The sequence below is a fragment of the Doryrhamphus excisus genome, linkage group LG2 (genome assembly GCF_037039965.1).
Source record: "Doryrhamphus excisus strain RoL-2023G ecotype Guam linkage group LG2, RoL_Dexc_Guam_v1.1, whole genome shotgun sequence".
Lineage (NCBI taxonomy): Eukaryota > Metazoa > Chordata > Actinopteri > Syngnathiformes > Syngnathidae > Doryrhamphus > Doryrhamphus excisus.
Window position 1 is genome coordinate 19,787,192 of NC_136358.1, and position 18,126 is coordinate 19,805,317.

Here is an 18,126-nt window from a genome sequence, read left to right on the forward strand (position 1 = left end):
GTGCTGGAGCCTATCCCAGCTGTCTTAGGGGGTGCCAGAGCCTATCCCGGCTGACTTAGGGGGTGCCGGAGCCTATCCCAGCTGTCTTAGGGGGTGCCGGAGCCTATCGCAGCTGTCTTAGGGGGTGCCGGAGCCTATCCCGGCCGTCTTAGGGGGTGCCGGAGCCTATCCCGGCCGTCTTAGGGGGTGCCGGAGCCTATCCCGGCCGTCTTAGGGGGTGCCGGAGCCTATCCCGGCCGTCTTAGGGGGTGCCGGAGCCTATCCCGGCCGTCTTAGGGGGTGCCGGAGCCTATCCCGGCCGTCTTAGGGGGTGCCGGAGCCTATCCCGGCCGTCTTAGGGGGTGCCGGAGCCTATCCCGGCCATCTTAGGGGGTGCCGGAGCCTATCCCGGCCGTCTTAGGGGGTGCCGGAGCCTATCCCAGCCGTCTTAGGGGGTGCCGGAGCCTATCCCAGCTGTCTTAGGGGGTGCCGGAGCCTATCCCAGCTGTCTTCGGGCGAGAGGCGGGGCCCACCCTGGACTGGTGGCCAGCCAGCCAGCCAATCACAGGGCACATATAGACAAACAACCATTCACACTCACATTCATACCTATGGACAATTTGGAGTGGCTAATTAACCTAGCATGTTTTTGGAATGTGGGAGGAAACCGGAGTACCCGGAGAGTACTGGATATGAATGGAAAAAATCCCAGGTATTGGATGACTTCCCAGCTGGTATTGCTGAGTGTTCAGTATTCTAAGATTCAGGGAGTTTTTGGGAAGTCCTTGTTGTCCCGGTGTTCCATGATCAATCCAAACTCATTCACAATTTAGCTTGTGTCTATTTTTCACAGGGTTGTAGAAATTTGTTGTCTTTTTTTGCAACCCCGCAGGAAGTCCTCCTGTCCTGTTTTGTCCTGGTACGACTGTGTCTCCATGGCGACCATCGGGCCTTTTTCCTGCATTGACTTTTGTCCTTTTTTTCCTTGTATTTCTTCTACTTTTACCACGCTGCACTTCTTCCCTTGCAGTGGAGCTCTGCTACATCTTTTTTTTTTTTTTTTTTCCATATTTTTATGCCGCATGTCTCCTGCCTTATCAGGAAAAATATTCCTCTCTGGAAAAGTAAAAGATGCCAACAACGCCTGCACGGATACAGCCAGGAATACTTAGAATGGCTTATGATTCCGAATTTGTTTCCACCCAAATATCGAGAAGTAAAGATTAGTCAGTGCGCCTCGTATTGCCTCGTCATCGGTCTGAGGACACGCACACACACACACACACACACACACACACACACACACACACTGTTGTCTATGAGGAACATGTGTGAGCGTGGCGTGCTGTCAAGTCATTCATTGTGATTGCACCTCCTGCTAGACGTATGATGCTCATCCCGCATCACTTATTCATCACTCAGCCAATGTGGAAGCGGTAGCAGACACTTCCTCTTCCTGTGTGTGTGTGTAGTGTGTGTATATATATTTGTGTGTATATGTGTGTGTGTGTGTGTGAGCACAGCGTGTTTGTTGCATCCACGTGGTTTAATTAAGACAAACACTGAAAGCTAATTCGGGCGACGTCGCACGCTTTTGGTCGTCTTCCCCTCCCTCCAAAACCTCGGAACCCACAACCCCCCCTTCTCGTCACCCCAGCCCCGCTTTGAACGGCAGCACGCCGGGGAAATAATTTGTGTTTTTGTTTGATGCAACTGGATGTTATCGTACTCGTGTCAACACTGCAGAGATGACTGCAGTATCCATTATTGCAGTATTTGGTGAGCCAACAGGCTGCAAGTATTGCAATCATTTTTACACGGGCGCACCTTCTGGCGCTTGGAACTTATTTAGTGCAATTTTTTTTTTTTTTGTAGAATATTTGCATTCTACACATGCTCGATTCCCTCTCTGGATAACATGTCATGTACGAATAAAGTCATAATCATATTATTATTATGAATTATTGTGTTGATGTGAATTTGAGTGACTTTTGTTTGATTTTTAATTCCCACCCATGACACCGACGGCAGTCACGTCCAAATTCACGCCTTCTGCAAACCACAAACAAAACATCTAAACCGTCTTCACCCTTCCTCTCTGCAAGGTCACTTGTCCCATGCAGCGGGAGCCAGTGATGGGGAGCACGGTAACCATGGACACCACTCCACCGGCCCCACTCCAGACTGCTCGCCCCCGTCCCCCGACACGGCCCTGAAGAACATCGAAAGAGTCATCCGCCCACAGGTGAGTGCGCGCACTCGGACACACGGTTAGCGATTGTTGAGGCAAGTGATGCTTTATTGAGCATTGCAGCATCCCGCCTACGTGTAGCTGAGACGCACACACACACACACACACACACACACACACAGATGTCAGACATCGTATTTCTGAACCACAGAAAGCATCTATTGATCAGAATCCAGTCCTCTTATAGCGAAAGAACTCAAGCATAAGCTCATTGTCGCCCCCTGAGGAGAGTAGCAGCACTACAAGGAAAGTCATTAGGCAACTTTGTCCGTTCCAGTGTCAAAACATTCCCCTCATTTGGGAACATTCAGGCTATATTCACAAAATTTTACATTTGCCGAGCGATTCAAACCATTCCAGCATCAGAGCTCATTCACGCCAAAAAGACATCCCACTCTCACCTAAATTGAAATTCCAATTTCCCCAATGTAGAAATGTCAATTCATGCTTTGTATACATTTTCCAGTCATATTCCATCCATACAGGCTGCACGTCGGTCGAGTGGTTAGCATGTAGGCCACACAGCTAGGAGACCCGAGTTCAAGTCCACCATTCTCTGTGTGGAGTTTGGATGTTCTCCCCTTTCCTCCCCCATTCCAAAAACATGCTAGGTTAATTAGCGACTCCAAATTGTCCATAGGTATGAATGTGAGTGTGAATGGTTGTTTGTCTATATGTGCCCTGGGATTGGCTGGCGACCAGCCCAGGCCCCGCCTCTTGCCCAAAGACAGCTGGGATAGAAAATAAATGAATTAATTCAATCCATCTATTTTCTATGCCGCTTATCCCTTATGGAGCCTATCCCAGCTCGGGCTACACCCTGGACTGGTGGCCAGCCAATCACAGGGCACATATAGACAAACAAGCATTCCCACCCACATTCATACCTATGGACAATTCGGAGCGGAGGTGGGACCTTCCTGATCTCCTGACTGCGTGGCCAACATGCTAACCACTTCAGCACCATGCGGCCCCAATCATATTCACAACATGACATGACCGCCTTTTCCCCGTTTCCTCATTTTCCGCACAGCGTTTCACCTCTTCCGCATTCACACGCCATTTGACTCGGATTGGACATTCCCAAGTCTATCCAGTCTATCCAAGGTCTTCATGGATGCCTGTAAAAAGACTATCATTAAACGAAAAAGTGAGGATGCTTCGTCTCCTCCTCTCATCATGATTGCTGGTTCTATCTTTGGCCCGTTAACTAACGCAGACAGGTCCCACGCGGCGCCCAGCGGGGCCTTGGCTCTGCTTGACGCTCGTATAATCACTTTTATTGCTCCAAATGAGCCTCTTGGAATTCATCTTCTTGCTCCATCACGTGTCCCCCTGCAGCAGCCGTACGCTAAAAAGGTGGAACGTGCAACGTAGAAGAAGAAGAGGTGGATCGGTATGAACGCTGGTCCCTGCAGGACTGCAATCTATCTGTGGCAGTGGTGTGTTTAGAAATACAAATAAACTCCTCAATTCATTGTCTGCGGACATGTCTCACTAATATCCCTATTTGTAACTTTCATCCAAAATGATGGACAATCGAACTTCTCGAAGGGGTGTGATGCCTGACAGCAACCAAAACATATTTGAAATGGCTGTTGTCATACTTTCGCTTGTTTGTTGCACCATTATTCTTATTATAATCCAAAACGATAGAACATCGAACATCTTGAAGGTTTTTCTCACTTTATCAGACCTTGAAGTGACCAAGCAGTCACGGCTGTGATAATTTGTCTTGACTTATTTTCATTTTGTTTCCCCATTATTGTTATTAGTAACTTTAGTCCAAATTGATGGAACATTGAACTTGTAGAAGTGATATGGCGCATTAGCGTGCCTGGACGGGACCAAACCATATTTGAAGTTGCTGCTGTCATATTCAGGTTAAATTCTGCTTTGTTGTCTTATTGGTACATTTAATCTAAAATGACAGAGCATCGAACATTAGCATACATTTAGCATACCGTGAAGTGAGAGGACCAAACCATATTTGAGGTTGCTGCTGTCATATTCAGGTAAAATTCTGCTTTGTTGTCTTATTGTAACCTTTCATCTAAAATGACAGAACATCGAACATTAGCATACTTTTAGCGTACCTTGAAGTGAAGGGACCAAACCATATTTGAAGTTGCTGCTGTCATATTCATGTTAAATTCCGCTTTGTTGTCTTATTGGTACCTGCCATCTAAAATGACAGAACATCGAACATTAGCATACATTTAGCATACCTTGAAGTGAGGGGACCAAACCAAATTTGAAGTTGCTGCTGTCATATTCAGGTAAAATTCTGCTTTGTTGTCTTATATTGGTACCTCTCATCTAAAATGACAGAACATCGAACATTAGCATACATTTAGCATACCTTGAAGTGAAGGGACCAAACCGTATTTGAAGTTGCTGCTGTCATATTCAGGTAAATTTCTGCTTTGTTGTCTTATTGGTACCTTTCATCTAAAATTACAGAACATCGAACATTAGCATACATTTAGCATACCTTGAAGTGACCAAAGTAGTATTCGAAGTAGCCGTTGGTATATCTCATATCGACTGTTGGGTTTTTGTTTTTCCCATTATCCTCATGAGTAACTTTAGTCCAAAATGATGGAACATTGAACATTAGCATACATTTAGCATACCTTGAAGTGAAGGGACCAAACCATATTTGAAGTTGCTGCTGTCATATTCAGGTTAAATTCTGCTTTGCTGTCTTATTGGTACATTTCATCTAAAATGACAGAACATCGAACATTTAGCATACCTTGAAGTGACCAAACCATATTTGAAGTAGCCATTGGTACTATATGTCACATCAACTGTTGTGTTTTTGTTTTCCAATTATCCTCATGAGTAACTTTAGTCCAAAATGATGGAACATTGAACTTGTGGAAGGGACTTCCACATTAGCGTGGCTGGAAGTGAAGTAGCTGTTGTTCTAATTGCTGTTGACGTTTGCTTTCTTTTCTCCCCTGTTATCCTTAGTGGTAACTTTAATCCAAAATGACGGAATATGGAACTTTTTAAAGGGATTTAGTGCATTAACCATAGTGGAAGTAGCTGCTGTCTAGAAAGAAACACTCCAAAGACCGAATGGTGTGCAATTCGCCAGCGAATGAGCAGCATCACAGGTGACTTAATGAACGTGTTCACGCTCATTAATCATTAATTAGCTGCTGAGTGTGTGTTTGTGCTAAAAAAAAACACTCCTTTGCGCTCTCCTGTGTGTGTGTGTGTGTGTGTGTGTGTGTGTGTGTGTGTGTGTGTGTGTGCAAATGTTGTAGAATTTGAACTTCATCATCTTAACGTCCTGATGGCATCTCTGCAGTGTCACTGTTCCCTGGCTAACGACTCCATCATGCTTTTGTCAGCACTTTTTTCGCTCATTAAGAGACTGCACATGGTGATCATCAACACACACACACGCACACATGCACACACACACACACACATGCACACGCACGCACACTGCAGGTTCGGGAGAAGCTTAGCGTTGACAATGAGAATGGACGTCGGACTAATGAACATGTCACGGGTGATTAAACGTAACCCTTGCAGGATGAACATGCTAACGCCATGCTAACGGCGGTTGTTGTGTTGTGTTTATTTTACTGCTGAATAAGTCATTAATAATTATTAATAGTTATTAATAATCCCCTTCAGCCCAAACAGCGCACCTCCCTGTCCTCGTCGCTGGACGTCCAGCGGCCCGTCAACCACAGCTGCGAGCCCAGCGAGGTGAGCTCATCCCTGGGGTATGCCAGCTTCAGCACCAGCCCCCCGGCCAGCCCTCCCTTCAGCCCCAACCAGGACCAGGACTCGGCCGGGTCCGACAACGACTGTCCCCACGCAGGTACGGAATTTGACTCTTCCACATCAAAGTATTCCTACTCAGAATGCACCGATCCACATTTTTTCCACTTCTGATCCGATATCTACGGATACCATTCCCATACCACAGCAACGAGAACCAGCCTTGGCGGAGGTAACAAAAGCGGCAAGTAGAGGTTTGGCTCGGCGTCCTTTCCTCCCACATCCATTTCTCTTTGGTCCGTTTCCTGCTGACCTGCTCTCATGTTGCCATAGCGATGAGAATTCTTGTTGTCATGGCAAAGCGGGAACTGCTAATAGAAGGATGCAGATAACTCACCTGGTGTGTGTGTGTGTGTGTGTGTGTGTGTTTCGGAGGTCTAACAAGACTTTCATGTGCTTGGTGCTTGACACACACACACACACACACAATTACTACACACTTAGTACACACTTACTACACACAATGAAGGAGGTCTTCTGTCATCTTCTCACTCAAGCACAAATCCCATTTTAGAAGACTTTTTTTGAAATCACTCGCCTTGATGGCGCCGTTGTCTTTGAGGGCTTTTTATAGCGCACAGGAAGTGACAGGAAGTCGGCGGTGATTGACAGGCGACGTTCTGAGGTCAGTCCAACCACAGCGACTGACTGCGCTGAAAGTTTGTTGGCTTCCGGATTCGCGTACGGTGAAGCTTTTACCACCGTATAAGACCCTCAACGCTTGGGAAGACGTGCTAGGCTAGGGTTCGATACAAAGCAGAGTGGGGGTTTGCATTGGTTTGTGACGCAATAAACTGCGCTTTGCACTCCTATGCGAGTCATTACAGTAATCAAGTCACAGCAGTTTGAGGGAAAATAGGGTTCGATACAAAGCAGAGTGGGGGTTTACAGTGGTTTATGACACAATAGACTACACTTTGTGTTGCTATATGAGTCATTACAGTTAACACAGGGCCCAAGTCACAGCAGTTTCAGGAGGAAAAGGGTTCAATACAAAGCAGAGTGGGGGTTTGCATTGGTTTGTGATGCAATAGACTACACTTTGTGCTGCTATACGAGTCATTACAGTAATCACAGGGCCCAAGTCACAGCAGTTTCAGGAGGAATAGGGTTCAATACAAAGCAGAGTGGGGGTTTACAGTGGTTTGTGACACAATAGACTACACTTTGCGCTGCTATACGAGTCATTACAGTAATCACAGGGCCCAAGTCACAGCAGCTTGAGGAGGAATAGTGTTAGATACAAAGCAGAGTGGGGGTTTGCAGTGGTTTGTGATGCAATAGACTACGCTTTGCGCTGCTATACGAGTCATTAAGTAATCACAAGGCCCAAGTCACAGCAGTTTGAGGGGGAATAGGGTTCGATACAAAGCAGAGTGGGGGTTTGCATTGATTTGTGACGCAATAGACTGCGCTTTGCACTGCTATATGAGTCATTACAGTTAACACAGGGCCCAAGTCACAGCAGTTTCAGGAGGAATAGGGTTCTATACAAAGCAGAGTGGGGGTTTACAGTGGTTTGTTACACAATAGACTACGTTTTGCGCTGCCATACGAGTCATTACAGTAATCACAGGGCCCAAGTCACAGCAGCTTCAGGAGGAATAGGGTTATATACAAAGCAGAATGGGGTGTCCTTGCTTGGTCACATGACCGACCGTGCAGCCCTCTTCCACGCCACCCATGATATCCCGCAAAAGTGTATATTTTTGGAAAGAAATATTGTTTATTTTCTGTCCTTTCCTCCGTGTGTTTTTCACATTTCCTCTGTTTTATAACCCCCACTCTCTCGCTCAACTTATTAGCTTTATAAAGCCTATTGTGATGTTGCCATAGCAACATGTGGATTCACACACACGCACGCATAGACGGAAGCGGGAGATGGTACGTGGGTACAGAAGAGTCGCGCAATTCAAAGGATGCCAGTGAAAGCTGGAGAACAGAGAAAAGAGGGAGAAGGTGAGAGGAAGAGAGGATGCGGAGTGTAACGTTTGTAGCGAGGTTTCCGGAAGATGTCAGCGACTCAACCCGGCACCTCTCGCTCTCGCCTCCCCTTCAGCCTGAACGTTTATACAACAAATCTCCTCGCTGGTGTCGGCCACCTGCGTGGGCAGCCTATTTATAACCAGCGTGTCCATCATGGCCGCTGATGCTGCTGCTGCTGCTGCACCTGCACCGCTGCTGGTTTTTTACGTAACACCAGACCCCTTCCATGGAGGCTCCCCCCCTTATGCAGCCATGCAAGCGGCACCACAACAGATGTGGGCCATGCTGAGGCCCATAGGATGTTTCTAAATGATTATCTTTAAACTTTTTAAAATGTGGAAGCTGTAGCCGGTAATATGATCTGCAATGATGACAAGTCTTCAATGAGGGAAATTATCTCATTGACAAATCATGTCAGGCGCTAATCCCCAAGACAGACGTACTCGTTTGCTCACAAATCCTCCAAATGGCACAAAACAAGCAAGACGAGCGCAGGGAAAACACTTCCAAGCCGCACCGCCATCATGCTAACATGCTAAGTGTTGGCCTTGCCCCTTTTGTCATGTGATCTTTTCCATCCTCCGTGTCGCATTTCACTTTTATTGCTTCTCTCGCCGCTGCGCCTTCATTTCTCTGTGAAGATAAGAGCGGTGAGTCACGTTGCAGCACAAAAGAGACTCAAGACTCACCAAGTCGCTGAGATGCGCAGTTCAAAGAATAGCAGCGCGCGTCTTAGCAGAGCATCTCTACTGCGGTGACCTGATGTCACATTCCCACTCGGAGAGGGAGACCGCCGTCGGTTTTTAGTAGAGGATACGTTAGCATACTTGAAAGCGAAAATGCGAAAACTGTATTCATAGTTTGGGTTGACTTCTGCAGTCTTGTCTCCCTGTTAGCCTCATTGGTAACTTTAATCCAAAATGACTCCATCTCAAGCTTCTTGTAAAGATTTGGTGCAGGAACAGACATGAAAGCGAAATTTGCCGTCGTCCCATTATCCACATTGGTAACTTTAAAGTGACGGAACATCGAACTTCTAGGAACGACTCGATAGGTTAGCATACTTGAAAGCAACAAAACTGTATTCATGACTTGGAAAAAAGCCGGAGACCGGCCAGTTGCCATGGCGATGCATCCACATCAGGCGAGGTACTGGCCACGCCCACTGGCGTGAGGGAACGCCAGTCGTTAACTTAGCGCCCCAGACCTAGCCAGTTGCTAATAATGTCCTTTTGCGGCGTCCCTGTTATTCTCATTGGTCACTTTAATCTAAAATGACTCAATCTCAAGCTTCTTGTAAAGATTTAGTGCTGGAGCATACATGAAAGAGACAAAATTTGAAGTTGCTGCCGTCATCCCATTATACACATCGGTAACTTTAAAGTGACTGAACATCGAACTTCTAGGAACTACTCGATACGTTAGCATACTTGAAAGCGAAAAAGCGAAAACTATATTCATAGTTTGGGTTGACTTTTGCAGTCTTGTCTCCCTGTTAGCCTCATTGGTAACTTTAATCCAAAATGACTCAATCTTGAGCTTCTTGTAAAGATTTGGTGCAGGAACATACATGAAAGAGACAAAATTTGAAGTCGCTGCCGTCGTCCCATTATCCACATTGGTAACTTTAAAGTGACGGAACATCGAACTTCTAGGAACAACTCGATACGTTAGCATACTTGAAACCAAAAAAACTGTATTCATAGTTTGGGTTGATTTCTGCAGTCTTGTGTCCCCGTTAGCCTCATTGTTAACTTTAATCCAAAATGACTCCATCTCGAGCTTCTTGTAAAGATTTGGTGCAGGACTGTACATGAAAGCGACAAAATTTGAAGTCGCTGCCGTCGTCCCATTATCCACATTGGTGATGGAACATCGAACTTCTAGGAACGACTCGATACGTTAGCATACTTGAAAGCAACAAAACTGTATTCATGACTTGGAAAAAGCCGATAGTGCCGTAGACCTGCCAGTTGCCATGGCGATGCATCCACATCAGGCGAGGTTCTGGCCACGCCCACTGGCGTGAGGGAACGCCAGTCGTTAACTTAGCGCCCCAGACCTAGCCAGCTGCCAATAACGTCTTTTTGCGGCGTCTCGGAGGAAACAGGCCTTTGCATTTCATCTGCAAGGCTGATTGGCAGCTCAGATATTAGCCTGCTGCTTATTAATAACGCTCCGTGCCGCTATCGCTTATCTTAGACACGCTTTTATTTACTATCACGGCTCATGCATTGGCCCGGTTATCCATTTAAGCATGCATCTTTTTAATGAAGTCTCTTCCCGAGGACAACAGCAACATTCCATTAAGGTGCGTGCCCCCCCGGCGTCATTGTGAGCCCACTGGGATTTGTGAATGAAGTAGCTTCTTCCTTAATGTCAATTAGAGGCACCTGCGCTCTACTTCCTGCTATAAGCGTCACCGTTTCCTGTCAGCATCCCGATGATATAGTACGTCTATTTAAAGGCACATATAAAGCATCATTATACATCACAGCTTGACAGACGGTCCCCAGATGGCATGTAAATGTGCCCCCCTAGGGTCTGGGAGTTGTAAGGTGGTCCCCAGCCGGGTTTCCATCAGGCCTCATGGTAATCTCATGCTGTTGTCATGCAGCCGTGTATGAAGTGGAAACAGCGTCTCCTGTCATTGTGTCAACGTTCTGTTCTGTATGCTTCCTGTTAACTTTAATCGGAACAAAGAGCTTCTCTTTGATTTTAGTCATTTTTCTTAGTTTAAGCTAAGAAACCAATTTTGAAGCGGCTGCTTTTATAATTTGGGTTGCATTCCTGTCTCCCCATTATTCTCATTGGTCACTTTAATCCTAATTGACTTAATCGTGAGCTTCTTGTAAAGACTTGGTGCAGGAGCATACATGAAAGAGACAAAATTTGAAGTCGCTGCCGTCGTCCCATTATCCACATCTGTAACTTTAAAGTGACGGAACATTGAACTTCTCGGAACAACTCAATATGTTAGCATACTTGAAAGCAACAAAACTGAATTCATAGTTTGGGTTAACTTCTGCGGTCTTGTCCCCCCATTAGCCTCATTGGTAACTTTAATCCAAAATGACTCAACCTCAAGTTTCTTGTAAAGATTCGGTGCAGGAGGGTACATGAAAGCGACAAAATTTGAGGTGGCTGCCGTCGTCCCATTATCCACTTTGGAAACTTTAAAGTGACGGAACATCGAACTTTTAGGAACGACTTGATACTAGAAAGCGACAAAACTGTATTCATAGTTTGGATTGACTTCTGCAGTCTTGTCTCCCTGATAGCCTCATTGGTAACTTTAATCCAAAATGACTCCATCTTGAGCTTCTTGTAAAGATTTGGTGCAGGAGCATACATGAAAGGACGACGGCAGCGACTTCAAATTTTGTCGCTATTATCCACATCGGTAACTTTAAAGTGGCGGAACATCGAACTTCTAGGAACGACTTGATACGTTAGCATACTTGAATGGCGAAAAAGCGAAAATTCATAGTTTGGGTTGACTTCTGCAATCTTGTCTCCCCGTTAGCCTCATTAGTAACTTTAATCCAAAACGGTGGATGAGTGAACGTCTTGGTCCTTGAACGTCTCGTTGTGATTTTATTTTTTCCCAGCATAGAAAGCTTGTTAAAATGGTTTGTCTCATCATGTACGCCCCAACACTTTAGACTTTGACGTGATGTGAAATCCAAAGGGGATGCTTAGTCAGCGCTATTATCGCTAATAAGGAAATCAACAAAACTATTTAGCATCAGTGTCCAAACTTGTTGACCAAATGCATTTCTGTGGTTGAGTGTCATGTGATGAACACCAACAACACCAAGCGGCTACATGCCATGACATGCATGCATGCGTGTTTGTGCGTGCGTGTTGTAAATTTGACAAAAAATGCTAGCCGCAAGAGACGCTAGGTGCTTTAGCTCTGTTAATGCACTCTGCTGTCAGGTAAGCAACTTCTTCCTTTTATAGTCTGGACACACACTCACACACACACACACACAGACACACACTCCCGCTGGTTTGATTGTCGTGTTTGTCAGATGAAAACTTCACCCGCTCCCTCCCTCCCTCCTCTCGTCTTCTCTCCTCGTGCGCTGAAGGCTAAAGACGCTAAATGCGATAATGGCGCTGCGGCTGTCTGTTGCCACGGCGACTGAGAAGCTCACCTGTGGACGAGCGCACAGCGAGTGATCAAAGAACACTTCCAAGGGAACAAAAACCTTCACGAGTTGACGCTTCACTTCAACGTGTCACGAGGGGAAGGGAATTGGGTATCTGGTTCACTCGAGTCAACCACCACAGAGCACATGCGCAGCGACTTGCACATGCTCAGTACGTCTGGCGAAACCCGTGAGTCAGTGGAACCCGAGTTTTGGTTGCTTACCCATGAGTCTCGGGAGTCATCAACAGCTTTCATCTTACGTCAAAATGAGCCAAAATGACGGCACATCGAGCTTCTGTAAATATTTGTTGTTAGCTTACATGAAAGTCACACAACCATATCAGACTTAGCTTCTGTCATCATTCGGGTTGGCGTTTGCGTTCTTGTCTTTCCATCATCCTCATTGGCAACTTTAATCCAAAATGACAGAACATTGAAAATGTGTTTGTCTATAAAAATATTGATATTTTCATTGTTGTGACATTCCGCTACAGACGAGGCGCCCTACGCTTCCTCCAATGCTCCGCTAGAGGACCGCAGGAAGAGCCGCATCCCGGAGGAGTTTGCGGGTCTCCTCCACGGGTCTTCTCCGGCCTGCGAGACCCCCGACACGCCTTACCACCTCTACAGCCCCAAACCTCGCCAACCCAACCTGCAGGCGCCCGATTTCAGCATCGTGATCGCAGGATCTCCATCATCGCCGTCGTCATCAAACCAGAGGACCACTAGCAGCCCCCAGAAACCCCAGGTGGTCTATCGGACTGTGTTCCACACCAGAGTCAACCAGGATCAAGCCAGGCCGAGGCTCGTGGACTGTTCCCGGGTAGGCGGCTCCTCCCCTTCTGGAACTAATAGCGAGCTACCAGAGTGTGCAGGCAGCGTCTCCAGGGTCGGTGCGTCGGGTCCTGGCTACGAGGAGAGGGCCTGCACCCTGGGGAGGATGAGGTCCATGCCCCGTAGCGTGTTGGACCTGCAGATGTCCAAATCCCTGTCCAAGTCTGACTCCAACCTGGTTGCCGTGTCTCCCATCCAGGTTGGCTTTTTGTTTCGGGAATCAAACCAAACGAGTACCGCAACACTCGTCTGAATTGTCCATTCCTGTTTTGTCCAGGAGGAAAATATTTGTTATTCTGGATCTCGAGGCCAAAGTTCCGGAAGTCCGGGTACGGCCGGCGGGGGCAGCACTCCGGCTGGGAAGCTGGAAAGAACGCCGTCCTTCACGGCCGAATGGGAGGAGGTACGATATCGCTGCTGGTGGCTGTCCAGGCTACTGAACACCACTGGTGGCTCTTCGCCCCACGGTTCCCCAACATCCGGGGTGCGGGCTGGTGCCACCAAACATAAGACAACTGCACCACACAGACTACTACATTACTACTACATTGACATAAACGCTTACACAAAATAGTAATACTGGTTTAAACTCATTTACTGTCCGCCTTCCCAGCATGCCTTGCGGGTTAAAAATCAGTATCAAAAATTATGCTTTTTCCTGCGTCTATTTTCATGCAATATTTGCATGTTGCGTGTGGGGGTAAGTTCGTTGTTCGGAAAAAAAAAAAGTTTGTTGTTCGGTCATTTTGGATTAATTTACTAATTAATAGAAAAGCATACGTGAAACCAGTGATTTGATTTGGTGCCACCAAAAATAAGACAACACGTGGATGAAACTGCACCACACATGTTGCGTGTGGGGGTAAGTTCGTTGTTCAGGCGGGAAAAAAACAAGTTTGTTGTTCGGTCATGTTGGATTAATTTACTAATTAATAGAAAAAGCATATGTGAAACCAGTGATTTGATTTGATGCCACCAAAAATAAGACAACACATGGATGAAACTGCACCACACATGTTGCGTGTGGGGGTAAGTTCGTTGTTCGGAAAAAAAAAAAAAAAAGTTTGTTGTTCGGTCATTTTGGATTAATTTACTAATTAATAGAAAAGCATACGTGAAACCAGTGATTTGATTTGGTGCCACCAAAAATAAGACAACACATGGATGAAACTGCACCATACATGTTGCGTGTGGGGGTAAGTTCGTTGTTCGGGAAAAAAAAAAAAGTTTGTTGTTCGGTCATGTTGGATTAATTTACTAATTAATAGAAAAAGCATATGTGAAACCAGTGATTTGATTTGTTGGCTTTAAGATAACACACCCCAGCGTGCGGACCACGACATGTTAGCATGGGGTGTCGAAACTGCGGCCTTAAAAAAAAAAAAAAAACAGCAAAAATAACAAATAAAATGAACGAGAAATATTCGAATAATGCCATAATATTCATTTACACGTGTTGTTTTATAAAAGTTGCAGCTTTCCGGTCCTTGCCGGAGAACCTTCAGGCAGCCCGGGAATTTGCCATCATTCCTCGAAATTCATGTGACCTCTGCTGTGCCTGTGAACGCAGCAGGAGGAGATAAGACGGCTTCTTCAGGGAAGAGAAATGCTGCGTTCAGGGAACACCCAGACAGTGTAATACAGAGTGCTGTATTATTAGCAACATTAGCGTCGCTTATTCGACTATTCGCCATGCTCGATACCAATCTGTGTTGAACTCGTAGTGACCTGCGGATTCGCACAAGTGGCTTCTTCACTCCTCTCGGAATGATATCTCGGAATGATTTGTTTTTTTTTTCCCTTCACTTTCTTTTGTTTGCTCAGATCGACAAGATTATGAGCTCCATCGGGGCGGGAATCGGCAGCGGAATGGACGTGAAGACCGACGCTACGGGTAACATCAAAACACGATTTATTATGATGCATCATGGGAACTGTAGGAATCTTTCTACGCCATTCCTACCTGTGATGTCTTATGAAAATCTTTTGAGGTGCTTTTTGCATGCTTCCTCCACAATGAACCCCCCCCCTTCCGCTATTCCATCACTCCTCCCCTGCATATCCCTACACTAGCCATGGTTACCAGTGAGAAGCCCCGCCCCCCCCCCCCCCCCCCCCCCCCAGACACACTCTTATAGGGAGTCATGGAGACGCGTGCTGTGCAATCTGTCACCAGAGATGTTGTTGATGGCTATTATGTGCGGAGCGAGGTGCGTATAGAGGAAATCAGCGCTGGTGGCGATGGACTGAATGAAGACAGGGAGGAGAGAGAGCGATAAAGTGAGAGAGCGGGGGGGGGGGAGGCGGCGAAAGCATACAGATGAGCGTGGGAGTCCTTGATGAAGAGAATCTCCAGTGCACGTCTCTCTCTCTCTCTCTCTCTCGTGGCGACAGCAAGGAAGCGCAACAGCTGAAAACACGCACCTCCTTGCCTCTCGGATCTAAGCTCTGTCCTCCTCCAAGCACCCACCCCTCAGCAGGATTTACACCCAGGACGGGAGCTCTTTTCTGGATACAACTTCTACCTTTTCCCCCGTTCCTCCCTTTCGCCTTCATCCACCACCCAAGTCAGCCCCTTGCACGCTGACCCCCCCCAACATCCTCAGCATGCCTCAGGACTAGCCTCCACTCCGCCCCCCCCCCCCCTCTTTTCCCTCTTCACTTTCCCACCCCCCCTCGCCTCGCGGAAGGCATGGCGGGCTCCTTTGACAGCCACTTTGCCCGCCACAACATGATGTGGCAGTGCCAGCTGTCCCAGCCGGATTGCCGCTGCTACCGCGTGGACGGCTACTCCCTGCTCAAGCGTTTGCCCCTGCACCCCCTCATAGGTCCCCGCTGCCCGCTGCAGTCCGTGGGCCAGTGGCTCGACTCCATCGGCTTGGTTCAGTACGAGAACCACCTGCTGGCCAACGGCTTTGACAACGTCCAGTTCATGGTGAGTGGAACGTTTTTTTTTACTCTTTCACAGAAAGAAGCGTGTCTCTTTTTAGGAAGTTCTTGGGTTTCCTCCTCGTTACGTCCTCCACCCCCCCCCTCTCAAAACATGTGAGCGCCTCCTACGCACTCAAATCCAACGCTGCAGCTCCGCATTATTCCTGAAAGGTTTCATGTTGGTAAAAAAGGAAAAAAAACAATGTGCACGCCTGATTGGACGGCCACCTGTAGCCCGTGGATGCTAATCAGGTGGCGCAGGACCAGGGACTCTGCAGGACATTTTGCTTTGAACAACACTTTTGATGTTGGCGCACCATGCATGTGTGCGTGTTTTTAACCGCCTTGCCATTATTCCCATGAAACAGGAAGTGCTTTTATTCCAATTAGCAGACATAAAAGCATTAATCCTTCAATTCACCACCAGACCCATCCTAGTCGTCATCTTAGAATCTTTCCACTTCCTCCTTGGGTTACCCATGGCAACCGCGGGAAGTCCGGCGGGTTCCTCACACACGTGGTCAGTGTACACGAGGACAGCGGCGTCATTAGCGCCGCAGTCAGTCGGTGTTTGTTTTCGGTCCTCTTGGGATGACTCAAAGATGCATTTGGATTCGTTGGAAATGAGGAAACTGCAGCCAAAGAGGACACTATGTTATATAACATCTTATCTTTAATAATGATTGGGGTTACATGAGAAAGTGGAAATGAAAATCTCAAGTGTCTTGCGCAGCAAAGCAGCAATAGAACCAATGCTGAAAAGAAAACGTAGCGCTTGTTGACCACTTATTTATCAGCAGTAACAGAACCAATGTTGTAATACCACGATACTATGTATATTATATAACTTCACATTTTTACAGTAATATTAGTGCATAAAAAGTGGGGAGAAAAAAGTTGCTGTTTTTGGCCAGATGCTCATTTAATAACATGTAAGAAAAGAAAAGGTAGCACTTGTTGACCACTTATTTATCAGCAGTAACAGAACCAATATTGTAATACCACTCTACTATGTATACTATATAACTTCACATTTTTACTGTAATATTAGTGCATAAAAAAGTGGAGAGAAAAAAGTTGCTGTTTTTGGCCACATGCTCATTTATTAAGATGTATTTGCAAAGTAACAACAGAACCAATGTTGTAATACCACGATACTATGTATACTATATAACTTCACATTTTTACTGTAATATTAGTGCATAAAAAAGTGGAAGGAAAAAAGTTGGTTTTTGGCCACATGCTCATTTAATAACATGTAAGAAAAGAAAACGTGGCTCTCGTTGACCACATTCCCATTTATCAGCAGTAATAGAACCGATATTGTAATACCACTATACTATGTATACTATATAACTTCACATTTTTACTGTAATATTAGTGCATAAAAAAGTGGAGAGAAAAAAAAAGTTGCTGTTTTTGGCCACATGCTAATTTATTAAGATGTATTTGCAAAGTAACAACAGAACCAATGTTGTAATACCACTATACTATTTATTCTATATAACTTCAAATTTTTACTGTAATATTAGTGCATAAAAAAGTTGCTGTTTTTGGCCACATGCTCATTTAATAACATGTAAGAAAAGAAAACATAGCTCTTGTTGACCACATTCCCATTTATCAGCAAGTAATCAGCAAGTAACAGAACCAATATTGTAATACCACTATACTATGTATACTATATAACTTCACATTTTTACTGTAATATTACCGCATGAAAAAGTGGACAGAAAAAAAATTGTTTTTGGCCACATGCTCATTTATTAACATTGCAAAGTAACAACAGAACCAATGTTGCAATATGATATGTAACAACTGAACTGATTCGTTTATTAACAACTATGTTGCATAACACAGTAGCAAAACAACTTAATAATGATATGATATGCATGTGAATAATTAAACATCTCTCCATTTTCTATGCCGCTTATCCTCACTATGCTGGAGCCTACCCCAGCTGTCTTTTGCCGAGAGGCGGCCTACACCCTGGACTGGTCTGCAACAAATGAACCAATGTTGCATTAGCACTAGCTTGATTAATTCATTGTTTAAATGTCATAATGATGCTGATGGCATGAGAAAACAGAAACTGATAGCCCTGATGAGTTGATTGTATACAACACAGCAGCATTTGAATAGCGCATAGAGGTAGTTGAGATGCAGCTTTGTTGTGGCG

At 45.8% G+C, this 18,126-nt stretch overlaps 1 protein-coding gene across 4 annotated transcripts in view; it reads left to right on the forward strand.

The window, feature by feature from the left end:
* anks1b (ankyrin repeat and sterile alpha motif domain containing 1B) overlaps positions 1–18,126 on the forward strand; it is an 85,288-nt gene that overhangs the window by 39,115 nt on the left and 28,047 nt on the right. For all 4 annotated transcript variants that reach the window (XM_058078413.2, XM_058078409.2, XM_058078408.2 and 1 more), the window contains 6 exons: positions 2,085–2,224; positions 5,888–6,077; positions 12,677–13,215; positions 13,294–13,419; positions 14,841–14,910; positions 15,845–15,951. In XM_058078413.2, the coding sequence (XP_057934396.2) occupies positions 2,085–2,224; positions 5,888–6,077; positions 12,677–13,215; positions 13,294–13,419; positions 14,841–14,910; positions 15,845–15,951 (1,172 nt within the window). The remainder of the gene's footprint in view (positions 1–2,084; positions 2,225–5,887; positions 6,078–12,676; positions 13,216–13,293; positions 13,420–14,840; positions 14,911–15,844; positions 15,952–18,126) is intronic.